Source organism: Oncorhynchus mykiss, chromosome 20 (assembly GCF_013265735.2).
Source record: "Oncorhynchus mykiss isolate Arlee chromosome 20, USDA_OmykA_1.1, whole genome shotgun sequence".
Lineage (NCBI taxonomy): Eukaryota > Metazoa > Chordata > Actinopteri > Salmoniformes > Salmonidae > Oncorhynchus > Oncorhynchus mykiss.
The window spans coordinates 28,518,627-28,535,351 of NC_048584.1; the positions used below are offsets into that span (position 1 = coordinate 28,518,627).

Consider the following 16,725-nt stretch of genomic DNA (forward strand, 5'->3'; position numbering starts at 1 on the left):
CTCGGTCTCGGACCAATTGTCCCCCTCCCGGTCTTGACTCAGGCTCGATTTTCTCCGGGCTTGGTTTTGAATCAGTCTCGCTTTAGGTGGTCTCAAACACAACACTGCCTCCAATCCATCACACACACTTAATAAACCTCAACCCGCCTAGTCCAAGACAGCCAGGTAGACTGACTGACTGACTGGCTGACTTAGGCCAGCTGGAGCTCAAGCGAACACCTATCAACTCCCACTGAAGCACGTTAATGTCCTGACCCTCTTTCCCACTCCACATTCCCTCTCTTCCTCTCCTTCACTCGCTGCTTTTCTTCCAACAGTCTCCCTCTCCCTTCTCCTCCTGACTCCATCATACTTCTCTTCACCCCGTTTTAGAATACACTCTGTCTCTCCGTCTGTCTCTCCGTCTGTATCTCTCTCCCTCTCTCTTGCAGTCTTGACAAATGACCAACTCTGTTTCTCTCTTATCATCTTTTTCGGCTGTCTTTTGGACATTTGACATACTCTAGCAAGCAGGCGAGAGTTTTCTAAAGTCTTCCGGGGTTATGTAAACTCTTCTCCCTGGAGTTGGCCCGGAGCGCTGTTTGGCTGGAAGCGCAGGCGGGAGCTGCTGCCAAGCAGAGAGGAATGCTCTGCTTAAGAGAGGAATGCTCTGGCGGAACATCTAACTGGCACCTGGCCTAACCAGTCCAACTGGGCTGCAAGGGTTTCCTTCTCCCGCCTCTTCTTGTCTGCCTCTCTCTCTCTGACCTTTGTTCCTTTGTCTCATGCACACACACACACACACACACACACACTAAACATTCTCAAACTCACTCGTCTCACAGCAGTTGTGTTTTTTTGTAGCAATCTTAAATGAATCCCAACTTATCACACCCCTCTTATATCTCTAACTCTCTCTCTCTCTCTTTCTATCTCTCTCTCTCTGTCTCTGTCTCTCTCTCTCTCTGTCTCTCTCTCTGTCTCTCTCTCTGTCTCTCTCTCTGTCTCTCTCTCTGTCTCTCTCTCTGTCTCTCTCTCTGTCTCTGTCTCTCTCTCTCTCTCTCTCTCTGTTTCTCTCTCTTTCTCTGTCTGTCTCTCTGTCTCCCCCTGTCTCCCCCTCTCAGAGATCTTAGAGAAGGCAGGAGAGGAGGGTATTCCCGACCTGGTGACGGTCATGAGGAACCTGTCCTCAGAGAGCATCCCTAACCTGCCACCAGGGGGAGGCCTCGCCAGCAAGTAAGAGCCCCTCACTTTACTCTTGTCTCTCTGCCTTCCCTGTAATCACACACAGTCCTTAGACTCACATGGTGAATAGCTCCTGTGTAAATGTCATCCTTGGGTAAATGGTTTAGTAAAAAAAAATCAAAAGTTAGACAATGAACATATGGGCCATGTCAAGGAGTAAGAGGGATTGATTTAATGGGTTAGTCTTAAACCGGTTAGGTTAGTCCTAAACCTGTAATGTGTACTTCTTGACTTCTAGAGGGTGTGTTTACTTCTCTCACTGTGTGTGTGTGTTCACCACTCAGACGCAGTGTTATCGAAGTAGTGTACAACCGGCTGAACCCACACAGGGAAGTGGATGGGGTGAGTATCAGGATGCTCTTTTCTTTTCTCAAATGTATTCTAGAACATATATTCCACTAATATATGTCTATATAGATATTTGAACCTCTTTCATACCCCTGTCTTTCCTACAGTATGTTTCCCCTCTCATCAGACTGCCTTAGCCCTACACTAGACCTAGCCCTGCTGGATACTCCACTTTTTACTCCTTTTGCTCTGTCACTGAGATTGTTTTGTTGTCTAGCAGTCTGTAATATATTTTTTTATTCATAGAGCACAAGCTACACACAAAATATTTATCCATTCTGGAGCTCAAGGATGTCACAGCCACAGAACTAGAATGGTCACTATTTCTATGGGCACAGCCCATCATTCTATACATGTGCTGGTACTGAAATTTGGAAAACACGTTTGTTTTCATAATATTATTTTGAATAGTGTTGCACCATTTTTCTAGCACAATATAGGCTAACCTCCTACAATGTAACCGTTAACTTCCTTTCAACGCACAGCATTTCAATCAAATCAAATTGTATTTGTCATTTATTTGCTTCAACCACTGGCTTTTATTAGAGACTGGTGTTTATTTGCTCAAATGTGGAATTCTGTTTTCTTATACCATGATAAAGGCATTAAAGTTGTGGCCCGGTTGTTGTGGCCAAATAATAACATATTCTGTAGATTAGAACCAGCAGGACAGAAATGGGACAGTCAACGAAAGCAAGCAAGACACGTCGGGGACAGGTTTTTTTCCTTCTGCTTATGTCTTTATACAGTCTAAGATGAAGTTGTCCCTACACAGACTGAGAATCAATCAATCAAATGTATTTTATAAAGCCCTTTTTACATCAGCAGTTATTGTTGATAGATACCCAGACTAAAAGCCCAAAGAGCAAGCAATGCAGAGGCAGAAGCACAGTGGCTAGGAAAAAAACAACCCTCCAGGTGTGATATAGGGGCAACATTATTCTACATCCAGAAACTCAAAAGAACTATCTATTTCTATGGGAATCTGTTACACCCCATTTCCAAACCCAAACCTCTTCATATAATCATTCCCACATGCATGCAATGCTGTGATACTAACACACAGTAGCAGTCCTCTCCATGGATGACACCCAGTTCCATCAATTAACGCCTAACATCTATAACCCATTATCTTATGCATGACTAGTAGATTCTGTCCAGCTGCCAAAACGCTACTGGCTGTGCTGTGTGCAGATGTTTGACTCATGATAATGATGTCGTGTCCTCTGATGGTTTGGTTGATATAGAGCAGCTGCATGGTGGTGGGGAAGGTGCATGACATGCTGTGGCCTTGCTGTATAACAGTCGGACCGTATGTATTCTGGCACACTGAGACCCCTAGGACCTTGTGTGGGCTGAAGTCTATGATGGGGATGCCTGTGTGAGGACATGAACTGGATACATAACTATTGATTTGCGTGTGTGTTGGGAGTTATGACAACTAATCCAGGGTTTGGGTTCTGAAACGGGACCCTCCAGACCGTGTGTGTTTCTGTGTGTATCCTGTTGGATAGTGTGCTGTACTAGGTGCATGGGATTGGCCCTTTGACTCTCCTGTGATATGTTGTGGTGTCTTGGTTTGTCTTGTGTAAAGAGAGCTTGCGGTCTTTGCGCACCCTTAGCAAAGAATGGGTGTTTGTGTGTCTGTTTAAATCTTATACACACACACACACAACTGCTCTCCCTCTCTTCCTTGTTGCCCCTGCTTCTTTCTCTGATACTGACATCATAGAAAACAACTTAAGACTTGTCTGTGTAACGTAGCAAGACGTCTACACACACACTTTTATATGGAGGCACACACATTCAAAGCAAGTGTGCGCATGTCCTCAGATAATGTCATACTTTACACACTCTTGATAGACACTGAGGGTTAGCTGGTGCATACTTGTAGATCTAACTGTGTGTTCACTCTGATTAATGCAGCCCTCCTGTATCATTTGGTAAGTTCACACATACAAATACATTCCTACAGTACTCACGCCACCTTTACCCTTTACTCTTTGCTCAGTCGTGTCGTCTTCAGGGAAAGTGTTCAAATTGGCACATTCTTAATCTGACTTGTTTTATAGGCTACCTCCTTTGGGGATGTACCAGATGTGATTGTCGAGCACTTCAGGAGAGGTGCTTATCTCTGAGATCTGGGGAGCGATCCCTGCTTGTCTCCTTGGAGTGGAGTTGGTTTTGTTGTGTAGGGGGCCATTTTGGATTGGTGTGACGTAAACAAGCCAGGACTGTGTGATTAGGAGTCTGTCATTAGGTAATATGGATTTACTTGTCATGCTGTTTCTAACAATGTATTTTCTCTTCTTTCACTTTGCCTCTCCTCTCCTCCATCTCTCTCTCTTGCTGTCCCACAGACTGGAGCAGACCTTGAGGACCCCTGGTAACTGGCCATCAGAACTGCCTGTTCCTACAACGGGACTCCTTTATACACAAGACATCTTTACTCACTTTATTCCTTTTTTATTTTTCCTACGATACCAAGAGATCGATTGGACCATAAATGACGATTTAAAAAAATCACACAAAAAATCAGTTAACACACAACACAAAGGATTGCAAAACATTTTTGATTAAAAAAGGGTGTTCAAAAAGCACTCGCACATCTGAGCTGTCTTTGCTGCAGGTGCATGCTAACAATGGAATAACATGAGAAAAAAGAAGAACCGCGCTCACGTTAGAGCTTTGTTGAAGGCCTTGAGGCCGATACGTAAAGCTTCATAAAGAACAGCGATACTAGCAAGAGTAGTGTGCCGGTTTCTTCTTTTTTCTCATCTTAAAAAAGGGGGGAAAGAAAGACTGCGATGGTGGTATAAACGATGTATACAAAATATATATATACTAGACAAATTAAGACTTGTTGTTTTTTTTCCTTTTTATAGCTTTTTTGTGGTTTTTCTTTTTGTGCTGATGAAGAGACACGAGGGCCATAGTTGGGACATTTTGTGGCCCATCCCTGTGCAGTCTGGGGTGCCTTTTTCCCCATCGCTGAGGATGGAGGAGCTAGCAACCAGCTGTAAACTGACCAGGCCCCAAGTCCCTGCTTCCAGACACAAGGGGCCCTACAGAGGACCACCACTGGGTCAGGGACTCACTGGCCTGTGGCTGCCTGGCTGGACATTGCTACTGGGATTTCAGATAGACAAACCCAATGTGTGGACAGGATAGGAGTGACTGGCTGCATTCTATGGCATTACTTGTGTGGAAGGGTTTGGAGACTGATCGCTTTTTGCACCTTTTCCCCTCACTTTTTCTCTCCAACCAACAACAAAGAAACAACGGAGACCCAGCTAATGTTTGCATTGACAGACACTGCCTCAACTTCAACCATTTCACTTCCATAAGCTTTCTAGCCTGCTGTTGATCAAGAAAAATTTAAAATATATATAAAATCCATATATTTTTGATTTATGTAAAAAAAAAAAAAAAAAAATGTGTCATGTGGCCTACTGTGTGTTTGTAAAGATGAGGAAGTTGCTGGTTTGTTGACTTTAGGAGTCAAACAGAGATCTTGATTGACACGTGAGGAAATCTACGTGGGTGTGTACAAACCAGCCACCCAAGGACTCTGGGTTTTTGGGCTAAAGGGATTCTAACTGTCCACCAAAGCCTCACTACTCGTTTCTCCTTGCACTTCTCTCTCTTTCTTATTAGTTTATCCTATGTTCTGTCTTTCCTCACCCTCCTTAAAATGCAGAAACGGACTCTTGCAACAACTTGCCTTTTTATTCGATTTTTCTCAGATAAATAAGTGTGTTCTTTTTTTCCGTTTAGCAATTAGAAATTTCTAGGCAATGATGATGTTCACCTTTAGTTTATTTTTCAAATGCCGTGTTAATAGTGTAATATGGTTGTTCCATTGCGTTCTCTAAATTTCAATAGAAATTGCTTGTATGAAAAAATGAAACCAATGAAATGTGTTAAAAGGAGAAGTCAAGCATGATTTAGTGTGCCGGAGAGGGGTGAGGTGGCTCTCGGCCCAGGTTTCTGGCTTGGCTATGATCTGGTACACAAGCCTTGGTGCCATGTGACTTAGGTACTTGAATGTTGGGTGTGGTTGTATTTTTGCAATATTGATTTTCATGAGATTATAAAAAAAATAATTGTGGGGGGGTTGAATAATTTTTTAGCTGTGCATGTTTTGTGTTGGAGGAGTGTGGGATGGGGGTCAGACGGGTGGGGTGGGGGTGATGGTCCTGGTTAATGGGTATGTTTAAGCTATAGTAGACACTGGGTTAAGAGGGTGTGGGGCTGCTTTGAATGTAATTCACCTTCACACTACACTGCACAGGCTGAGCGGAGGCTACAGATGCTTTCCTCCCCCTGGTTATTTGATGACAGAACTTACCCTGGCATTTAGTTTTCATTGTTTCATTGGAATATATAGGCTATAGAGTCCCACGTGGGGTTATATTAATACGATCTTTATTCTCACTCATCTTCCTCCCGAACTGGAGCAATTTGCTGGTCCCGCCCCCTATTACTAACTGTAATGATTGAAAAATGAGAATGTTTGTGATGTTTTGGGGGCTGGAAATGAACTTGGTGATTTAGTGCCCATGTTATTCATCCTGATTTTCCTTTTATCTTTTTTGTGTATCTACAAGTATTGATATATAGAATGGTGATCATTTCCACATTTTATTTATTCCTGATTTTAGCCTTTAACATGAGAGGTGCTGTATTTGAGAATGGTATACGGTTATGATGTGTGTGTAGGTGTGGCAGGGTTTGCCCCGCCCCCTCTGCAGGGTCACCTGAGTGATGAGGGGGTCAGGGGTCGATCGTGAGTTTTCACCATACCTCCTGATAGTTCCCAGTATAACATTGTGATGTTTCAGACCATACCGTGAGCATAATCTTCAATAAAGGATGGATACATTTAGATGAAATTATGTTCTGTGTGTTATTGTTCAGTCCTGCATGGGTGTATACACGCACACCCACACACACACACAATTTAGTGTTGGGATTTTGGGTTGTCCTGTTATCAAACTGATAAAATGGTGACATTATATGAATGACATCTGTTTTGTCATAGTGTTTATTGTACAGTTGTGCCAGAAGAAATTGCACATAAATCATAATCTAAAGATGTATCACTCACAATTCTAATCTTCTGATTCTAGGGAAATGTGGCTGCATTCAGTCTTAAAGTTAACTCGATGTATTCAAGCCCATTGCATTCAAACCAACAAATAGAGCAAGAGGATAATCTCTGACCACACGTTTACAACTCTCCAATTTCCCACATTCCGGGGGAGTTGTACTATGGACCCTGTGACTAGTGCTACCTTTTACAGAGTTGTTTGAACGAATGATTACAAGGAGTCAGTTAATCTCAGCAAAGGATTTAGAAGTAGACGGTTACATGTTCATAGACATGAGCTCTGGTACAGCCAACGGTAGCAGTATGGAACTGGGGGAGTGCATCCAAAACACGGGCTTCCATGAGGATGACGAGACAGAGGATGCTGTTGGTGGAGACGAAGAGAACAGGACTTCGACGGTCAAGATGTCCCCGGGCAGAGAGGAGGATACTTATACCCAAATCAAACCTTACGCGGGCATGCCTAAAGAGGTCCTGCTTTTATATTCAGTCCAAGCTCGCTACCGACTACCCCGGGAGATCCTGTTCTGGCTGACCATTGTGTGCACCTTGGCGCTGGTCGCACTGACCATCACGGTGATCGTTATGTCGCCCCGTTGCCTCAGCTGGTGGCAGTCGTCTCCTGTGTACCAGATATACCCACGTTCTTTCAAGGACTCAGACAGCGATGGTATCGGAGACCTCAAAGGTAGTATATTCCTAATTATTTAGAGTAGTCTATTTTCTTGTAGCCTACTTGGTGTTCATATTCATTCCTAATTCATAAAACTTTGGTTAGCACCGTGAGCACTATCCAACTCCTATGAATTATGGTGCATATTACTAGGCCTATGGCTACACCATTCTATTTGATGAGTCTATTTAAGAGCATAATGAGTGCTTTCATGGAATCATTACCACCGGGTATTGAAGTCCGAGGATTGTTGTTCCTGCTTTGAATTGCACTTGTTTTACGCATCACTCGTTTTACAGGCTTACATTAGGTGGTCATTAACATCAGTCTCCAAACATCCCCTCATATTTCCCGGAATCAAGGATACATAACATCCTGAGCAACAAACCCGTTACAAGCCCAATACTCTTACTGTAGCCTTCCTCTATTAGAACTACCACAGCTCCAGCTAAGAGGTCTGGTCCTTTATGGTACAGTAGATATTGGGCTCCTGAGTGGCGCAGCGGTCTAAGGCACTGCATCTCAGTGCTAGAGGCATCACCACAGACACCCTGGTTCGAATCCAGGCTGTATAACAACCGGCCGTGATTGGGAGTCTCGTAGGGCGGCGCACAATTGGCCTAGCGTCGTCCGTGTTTGGCCGGTGTAGGCCGTCATTGTAAATAAGAATTTGACTTGATTTAAATAAATAAAAATATATTGGCTTCCCCCCTTAGCCAGAGAGTTAATGGTTCAAGCCAAACCTTGAATATTGCACAATAACTATATGTATAGTTAGTGTCAAATTTCAGAAAGCTAAGAATTATGTGTGTCAGAGTTCTAAAGTTCATGCACAGACATTTAGTTTAGCCACTGTTGATTAACATTGATGCACCTTATGTTCAGGCATCTTGGATAAACTGGATCACTTTCAGTACCTGAACATCAAGGCCATCTGGATCAGTCCGTTCTACAAGTCTCCCATGAAAGACTTTGGCTATGATGTGGAAGACTTTAGAGACATCGATCCACTCTTTGGCTCCATGCAAGACTTTGATGACCTCCTCGCTGCCATGCATGACAAAGGTGAGCAATTTGGACAAAATATGTATATTTTAATAACTGTAATAGTAGTACAATTCCTCACTTATTTTCCACCGCTCTCCTAAGTGTCACCTTTGACCTCTCTTCCCCCAGGGTTGAAGCTGATCATGGATTTTATCCCTAACCATACCAGTAACATGCACCAGTGGTTCAACCTCAGCAGTAGTGGACATGCACAGTACAAAGACTACTATATCTGGGCCAACTGCAATACTACCCATGCCCCCAACAACTGGGTGAGGATCATTTTCACTCTGTCATTGATTATTATTATTTAAGTTCTATTTGTAGAGGGATGACCAGAACAGAGTATTAACCAAATAACTGTACTCCCCTGTGTGTGTGTGTGTGTGTGTGTGTGTGTCTTCGACACAGGTGAGTGTGTTTGGGAACTCCTCCTGGACGTATGTTGAGGAGAGGCAGCAGTGTTACTACCACCAGTTCCTCAAGGAGCAACCCGACCTCAACTTCCGCAACCCACATGTTCGGAGAGAGATGACTGTAAGATATTACTCATGCACACACACACACAATATGTGGCCGATCTAAAGACATGTTCCGAACTTTGGCGACTAGTAAGTATTTTTGAAACCTTTCGCTTTGGGCTGGATGTGTCTGTGTAGTTTATACATGCATAATCTATGAGCTGAATTACTGTGTTACCTCAGTTAGCCACAAAAATCACAAAATTTGAAAGCGACAAGTTTTTTGGAAGCTGTGCTGCTCCATTTTCCCTACATGGGCTAGCCCTAGAACCCAAACAATTCCAGTTGTAGACAATGAGCTTCAGCCCCTTGCTAGCTGTCACTTAAATGGCAAGACACAAACAGCAGAGCGAGAGCAATGACACGGTGCACGTATCTGCACATATGTGACGTAGTACGCAATTTCCGGGGACCACTTTTGGCTCATGAGCGCTACTTTCAGAACTACTGGCAAAAAAGTATACAAAATAATCTCTTTAATCAAAGAATTATACATTTATCATGCTATATACATGATTTATTTCCTAGCTATAAGACCCAGTTTCCAAATGAATGATAAAGAGTGAGAGGGGGGGGGGGCTGAGTGATGAATGAGTGAGAGTGGCCCTGTTTTAGGTGATGATTGACGTGCTGTGTATGAGAAACAGAGAGGAGTTGTTTTCAGCCCCATTCACCCCCTCTAGTCTCTTCTCACATGAGTCTACCTAGGCTGGGTGGGGGAAGAGGGAGTCTGGCGTCCCTCTCATGTCACAGAGAAGCCTTTATACTCAGTTAGCTGGCATAGTAAGGTTTACCCGAGATAAAATAATCCAGGCTATCTTCTATGGTCACCTATGCAAGTATAAAAAACTGGGATCTCAGCAGCCTTTACCAATGTGTTGCTACATTTGCTGTGGTTATTGATTGATGTTTTATCCTCTGCTTTAGTGGCCAGGTTATTCATTATCTCTGAGTAGTTACTATGGTTTTTACAACTGGAGACGGAGTCAGAGAGCCCAAAGTGCAGGACACGGACCATGTATAACCAGTGTATGCCTGTGTTTTATCTATTGATGAGTGACTAGGTGTGTCAAGTGACATCTGTGGACCTTAGTTATGAGAACAAGCAGACATTATACTGGACATGAGTTACAATCAATACATTCATGTTGAAATAACTATCATATGTACACTGAAGAAAAACATAAATGTAACATGCAACAATTTCAAAGATTTTTACTGAGTTACAGTTCATATATGGAAATTATATGGAAATTAGTCAATTGAAATAAACGCCATACATGCTGTCTCCCATTTGCCCGGTACAGTTGAAACCGGAATTAATACTTGAAGAGCACACTTCTCCAGCGTGCCAGTGGCCATAGAATGTGAGCATTTGCCCACTGAAGTTGGTTACGATGCAGAACTGCAGTCAGGTTAAGACCCTGGTGAGGACAACGAGAATGCAGATGAGCTTCCCTGAGATGGGTTTCTGATAGTTTGTGCAGAAATTCTTTGGTTGTGCAAACCCACAGTTTCATCAGCTGTCTGGGCGACTGGTCTCAGATGATCCAGCAGGTGAAGATGCCAGATGTGGAGGTCCTGGGCTAGTGTGGTTGTATTTATTTCATCTTTATGTTGTCTGCATTTGTAAGTCTGGTTGGACATACTGCTAAATTCTCTAAAACGGTATTGGAGAGGCTGCTTATGGTATAGAAATAAATATTAAAATCTCTGGTAACAGCTCTGGTGGACAATTCTGCAGTCAGCATGCCAATTGCATGCTTCCTCAAAACTTGAAACGTCTGTGGCATTGTGTTGTGACAAAACTGCACATTTGATTGACCTTTTATTGTCCCAGCACAAGGTGCACAAGTGTAATGATCAAGCTGTTTAATCAGCTTCTTCATATGCCACACCTGTCAGGTGGATGGATTATCTTGGAAAAGGAGAAATGCTCACGAACATTGATGTACGCTTTCTGTGAGTTTGCACAATTTCTGCTGTGTTTTATTTCAACTCATGAAACACTTTACATGTTGCATTTATATTTTTCGTTCAGTATATACAGTTGAAGTCGGAAATTTACATACACTTATGTTGGAGTCACTAAAACTTGTTTTTCAACCTCTCCACAAATGTCTTGTTAACAAACTATAGTTTTGGCAAGTTGGTTAGGACATCTACTTTGTGCATGACACAAGTAATTTTTCTAACAATTGTTTACAGACAGATTATTTCACTTATAATTCACTGTATCACAATTCCAGTGGGTCAGAAGTTTACATACACTAAGTTGACTATGCCTTTCAACAGCTTGGAAAATTCCAGAAAGTTATGTCATGGATTTAGAAGCTTCTGATAGGCTAATTGACATAATTTGAGTCAATTGGAGGTATTTCAAGGCCTTCCTTCACACTCAGTGCCTCTTTGCTTGACATCATGGGAAAATCAAAAGAAATCAGCCAAGACCTCAGAAGAAAAATTGTCTGGTTCATCCTTGGGAGCAATTTCCAAATGCCTGAAGATATCACGTTCATCTGTACAAACAATAGTATAAACACCATGCACCCACGCAGCCGTCATACCGCTCAGGAAGGAGATGTGTTCTGTCTCTTAGAGATGAATGTACTTTGGTGCGGAAAGTGCAAATCGATCCCAGAACAGTAAAGGACCTTGTGAAGATGTTGGAGGAAACAGGTACAAAGTATCTATATCCACAGTAAAATGAGTCCTATATCGACATAACCTGAAAGGCCGCTCAGCAAGGAAGAAGCCACTGCTCCAAAACTGCCATGTACAGTTGCAAACTACGGTTTGCAACTGCACATTGGGGCAAAGATCATACTTTTTGGAGAAATGTCCTCTGGTCTGATGAAACAAAAATAGAACTGATTGGCCATAATAACCATCGTTATTTTTGGAGGAAAAAGGGGGAGGCTTGCAAGCCGAAGAACACTATCCCAACCGTGAAGTACGGGGGTGGCAGCATCATGTTGTGGGGGTACTTTGCTGCAGGAGGGACAGGTGCACTTCACAAAATAGATGGCGTCATGAGGGAGGAAAATTATGTGGATATATTGAAGCAAGACATCAGTCAGGAAATTAAAGCTTGGTAGCAAATGGGTCTTCCAAATGGACAATGACCCCAAGCATACTTCCAAAGTTGTGGCAAAATGGCTTAAGGACAACAAAGTCAAGGTATTGGAGTGGCCATCACAAAGCCCTGACCTCAATCCTATAGAACATTTGTGTGCAGAAATGAAAAAGCGTGTGCAAGCAAGGAGGCCTACAAACCTGACTCAGTTACACCAGCTCTGTCAGGAGGAATGGGCCCAAATTCACCCAATTTATTGTGGGAAGCTTGTGGAAGGCTACCTGAAACATTTGACCTAAGTTAAACAATTTAAAGGCAATGCTACCAAATACTAATTGAGTGTATGTAAACTTCTGACCCACTGGGAATGTGATGAAAGAAATAAAAGCTGAACTAAATCATTCTCTCTACTATTATTCTGACATTTCATATTCTTAGGATCACTACTTTATTTTAACTGACCTAAGACAGGGAATTTTTCTAGGATTAAATGTCAGGAAATGTGAAGAAAAAAAACTGAGCCCTGCTTTCTTAAAATCTATGTGATTTTAAAAGCCATAGGCCCTGTATAACTGCTTCCGTTCATCTCTCTCTTCAGGAGATCGTTCGTTTCTGGCTGGAGAAGGGAGTGGATGGGTTCCGTATGGATGCTGTGAAGCACATCCTAGAGGCCAAGCACCTGAGGGATGAGCCCCAAGTGGACCCACAACAAGATCCTGTAAGCCTCATTTCAACCCATATACCTCTGATCGTGGGGTAGGCTGTACCAGATTTCCCCCCTAATCACTCTTGTGAATTAGATACAGAGAAAAGGTCTAAGGAAGGCACTCAAAGGCCTGACAAAATGAATATGTTTTAATGTAAAGTGACGCCTAACAACATTACTTCATCACAGAGTAATAGCATGGGCATACTATAACAGGCTACCAGATTGTTCAGCATAGGGGAATGAACTTTCCCCTGGAGAGAACGAGAGGCCAGGCTTTCTGATAGGCTACGTTCTCACAGGGAAGGGATTACTAGGAGCATATTTCTCTGGATTTGAGAGTCACCGTTATTTTCCTCATTCGGCACAATTACACCAAGCCTCAGCGGTAGCACAGTAACTAGAGAAGGATTGTGGAGGAAGTAACCTCCACTGATACCATCTCTCCCGTCTTCTCTCTCCCCCCTCTGGCCCTGGTTTTTCTCTTTCTTCCCCTCTCTCACCCATTTCAGGATACAATTGACACAGAGTTTGAGCTCCACCATGACTACACCACCACTCAGTTAGGGCTGCATGATATCCTGCAGGCCTGGAGGGGAGAAATGGACATCTACAGTAGAGAGCCAGGCCGATACAGGTATCCCACTATCCATTTCATCTTCCATAATTTGTCAGTAACCCTTTATACATGTGTAATACTGCTGTTATTACTCCAGTAACAACATTGTTATAAACATGTTGTACATTGTACTACCTAGGTATAATGGAAACTTAATATCAAGTGCTACAGATTTTTCATATTCTGACTCACCTTGAAGTTAGTGGTATATTTCAATTTGTATTGTCCTAACGTCCAACAGGTTTATGGTAGCTGAGTCCTATGACTATGAGGAGACTGAAAAGACCATGATGTACTATGGGACACCCTACGTTAAAGAGAGCGACTTCCCTTTCAACTTCTATCTGATGGACCTGCCAACTAATCTGACTGGAACTGGGGCTCAAGGCCTGGTCAATCTGTGGATGGCCAACATGCCAGTAGGGAAATGGCCAAACTGGGTGGTAAGTGGTTAGAAAAAGAGAACTTGTCAACATCAGACATGTAAATATGCAGTGTAACATTATGAGATAGCAGATATAAAGCTGTATTGATAAGAATTGCACATCAAAAACAGCATTTCCCGCTGAGGAATGGTTCCATTCTGTCTTTAGGTTGGGAACCACGATAAACCTCGTATCTCCTCCAGTGTTGGCCAGGAGTACATTAAAGTGATCAACATGCTACTGCTCACCCTGCCCGGCACACCCAGCACTTACTATGGAGAGGAGATAGGCATGATGAACATCAATGTGACCATTGACGAGATCCAGGACCCCTTTGGAAAGTTTAACCCTGTAAGTGTACCGAATCTAGAATGCATCCACTGAAGTCAAATGTTTTGAACGTTGATAGAAATTTCATGGCCGACATGATTCCATATTCTACATGACAGACCATTGTAGCTCTTTCTACACAATATATTTATATCTGAACAAGCCCTTGGTCTATAGTAAGATCAGCACTCAACCTGTTCTGGGCCTGCTTGTACAACAGTCAACATCCAGGACTCTAATGCTGACACATGTGCCTGTTCCATGCTGTAGAATGCCAGTCGTGACCCTCAGAGGTCCCCCATGCAGTGGAGTGATGGGCCGAATGCTGGCTTCAGTGATGCCAATCATACCTGGCTGCCTTTGCACCCACACCACACAACAGTTAATGTGGAGGTAGAGTACACTCTTTTAGTGATGAGATCTGGGTTACACTTCTGAGTAAACAGTCATGAGCGCAGTGGAACATTGAAACAACAGTCTCTCCAGGATTCCGTGTTCGCAATTTGTTGTGTGCAAAATCAACAATTCCCTGCATATTATTAACATTTTATATTTTAGTAATTTAGCACAGGGTTTCCCAAAGTCGGTCCTGGGGCCTCAGCTTTCGGTTTTTGCCCTTACACAGCTCATTCAAAAAACAACTCATCAACAAGCTTTGATGATTTGAATCAGCTGTGTAGTGCTAGGGCAAAAACCAAAACGTGCACCTGGGGGGAACCGAGTTTGGGAACGTTGATTTAGCAGACGCTCTTATACAGAGCGACTTACAGGACTAGTTAGAGATAAGTGCCTTAAGGGCACAGACATGTTTCACCTAGTTGGCTCAGGGATTCGAACCAGCAAACCTTCGGTTACTGGCCCAACGCTCTTAACCGCTAGGCTACCTGCCACCCCTATTATGAAAGGGCATGCTAATTTGACCAATCACTGCACCATTTCTGCATTAAACAGGCAAATCGTAACAATATCGTCTCATAAAAATGACCCATTACCGCAGTACAAAAAGAGGCCTCGCAATTTCAACCAATCATTGCACATTTACTGCATGGTATGGTTCAATCAAGCCACACATCAACAAACCTTTCCCCTCGTCAGCGCATTTTTGCAACAAATTGGACAAAATCATTGCATATCACCATGCAAAATGTCAGAATTGCTGCAGCAAAATCAAGCAGTTTTGCCCACAAATACAGTATCATGAAAACCTGGTGGGACTGAAAAGAACAGTATTATGAGGTTGTCTGTATAGTAGTTCACTGTCATTGAATTGATACAATCAATTCTCTGTTCTATTCTCCATGCCCTCTCCAGGCTCAGCAGAAAGACAGCGGGTCAGTACTGTCTCAGTACCGGGCCCTGAGTCTCCTGCGACAGGCCCAGCTGCCTCTCCATCGGGGATGGATGTGCTACATCTGGAGCGATGCGGATGTCTTTGCCTTTCTGAGGGAGATAGACGGCTTGGACAAGGCTTTCCTCGTGGTGCTCAACTTTGGAGCGGACTCTGTTATAAACCTCTCGGCCATAACAGAGTTGCCGGAGCAGCTAACACTTCATATGAGTACCAAGCAGGAAAACTATGGGATGCCGGTGATTAAATCTTCAATTTCCACGGCGCGAGGGGAGGGGCTGCTACTTGAGTACTCCACCCACATGCGGTTCAACCCTGGCCACGCCTCCCAGTGTTTTGTCTCAGAGAAGGCCTGCTACCTGGGAGTCTTGGACATTCTGTATAAGTGCTGAGTACTGCAGCCTCAGAGTGGGAGGAGAAATCACCATGTCCTCGACAATCAAATGTGTTATGATGAGACTGGCTGTGATTGAGTCAGTGTTTGTTCAAAAAGTTTATTTGTTCTCATTAAAAACGGCATTCATTTTCCAAATGTCTTTCTCTTCTCACCACAAATATGCAGATGAAACAACTTACTTGAAGTTCTCACCCTTCTAATGTCACGACTGTCATACTGCAGATCAGGGGTGTCACTCATTTATCCCCGGGGGCCGCATTCGGTCTTCACGAGGTCCGGGTGCTGCATTGAAAATGTGTTATTTCCTCACTGTCAATATGAGCAAAAGATAGTCCTCTATCCATTGTTTTTGGTATTTTAATTTGGGTGATTATTAGTGAGTTGGACACAGTCCAGAAACTGTATAAATGTAGGTCTGTTAACATTACTACACTGTTTTGATTTGGTTTTAGTCATTTTAAAGTATACTGAACAAAAATATAAACGCAACATATAAAGTGTTAAAAGATCCCAGAAATGTTCCATATGCACAAAAAGCTTATTTCTCCACAATGTTGAGCACAAATTTGTTTAAATCCCTGTTAGTGAGCATTTCTCTTTGGCCAAGAAAATCCATCCACCTGATAGGTGTGGCATATCAAGAAGCTGATTAAACAGCTTGATCATTATACAGATGCACCTTGTGCTGAGGACAATAAAAGGTTTTTGTTACACAACACCACAGATGTCTCAAGTTTTGAGGAAGCATGCAATTGGCTTGCTGACTGCATGAATGTCCACCAGAGTGTTTAAATGTTCATTTCTCTACCATAAGCCACCAACATAATTGTAGAAAATTTTGCGGTGTGAACAACTGATAAAACTGTGGGTTTGCACAAGCAAAGAATTTCTGCACAAA

General features: G+C 43.0%; 2 protein-coding genes across 7 annotated transcripts in view; both read left to right on the forward strand.

Moving 5' to 3' along the window:
- ppm1ba (protein phosphatase, Mg2+/Mn2+ dependent, 1Ba) overlaps nucleotides 1–6,467 on the forward strand; it is a 46,294-nt gene extending 39,827 nt beyond the window's left edge. The window contains exons 4-9 of one of the 6 annotated variants that reach the window (XM_036956117.1): nucleotides 1,104–1,215; nucleotides 1,509–1,566; nucleotides 2,227–2,289; nucleotides 3,499–3,515; nucleotides 3,645–3,696; nucleotides 3,933–6,467. In XM_036956117.1, coding sequence (XP_036812012.1) covers nucleotides 1,104–1,215; nucleotides 1,509–1,566; nucleotides 2,227–2,289; nucleotides 3,499–3,515; nucleotides 3,645–3,675 — 281 coding nt within the window. In that variant the 3' untranslated portion in view covers nucleotides 3,676–3,696; nucleotides 3,933–6,467. The remainder of the gene's footprint in view (nucleotides 1–1,103; nucleotides 1,216–1,508; nucleotides 1,567–2,226; nucleotides 2,290–3,498; nucleotides 3,516–3,644; nucleotides 3,697–3,932) is intronic. The other 5 variants (XM_036956119.1, XM_036956121.1, XM_036956118.1 and 2 more) reach the window with 5 other exon arrangements.
- A 375-nt stretch (nucleotides 6,468–6,842) lies between these two features.
- slc3a1 (solute carrier family 3 member 1) lies at nucleotides 6,843–15,962 on the forward strand. The gene is made up of 10 exons (XM_021576370.2): nucleotides 6,843–7,373; nucleotides 8,244–8,423; nucleotides 8,535–8,677; nucleotides 8,817–8,942; nucleotides 12,601–12,720; nucleotides 13,221–13,345; nucleotides 13,569–13,770; nucleotides 13,921–14,103; nucleotides 14,353–14,475; nucleotides 15,394–15,962. The coding sequence occupies exons 1-10, from the start codon at nucleotides 6,893–6,895 to the stop codon at nucleotides 15,820–15,822; spliced, it is 2,112 nt and encodes a 703-aa protein (XP_021432045.2). The 5' UTR covers nucleotides 6,843–6,892; the 3' UTR covers nucleotides 15,823–15,962.
- The last annotated feature ends 763 nt before the right edge of the window (nucleotides 15,963–16,725 follow it).

Bases quoted from the DNA above. Each gene is read 5' to 3' on its own strand.
- slc3a1 (XM_021576370.2), top strand. From the start codon at position 6,893: ATGATTACAAGGAGTCAGTTAATCTCAGCAAAGGATTTAGAAGTAGAC. The intron at 13,346-13,568 runs GTATCCCACTAT...AACGTCCAACAG, and splicing joins AGAGAGCCAGGCCGATACAG to GTTTATGGTAGCTGAGTCCT. The intron at 14,104-14,352 runs GTAAGTGTACCG...TCCATGCTGTAG, and splicing joins CCTTTGGAAAGTTTAACCCT to AATGCCAGTCGTGACCCTCA.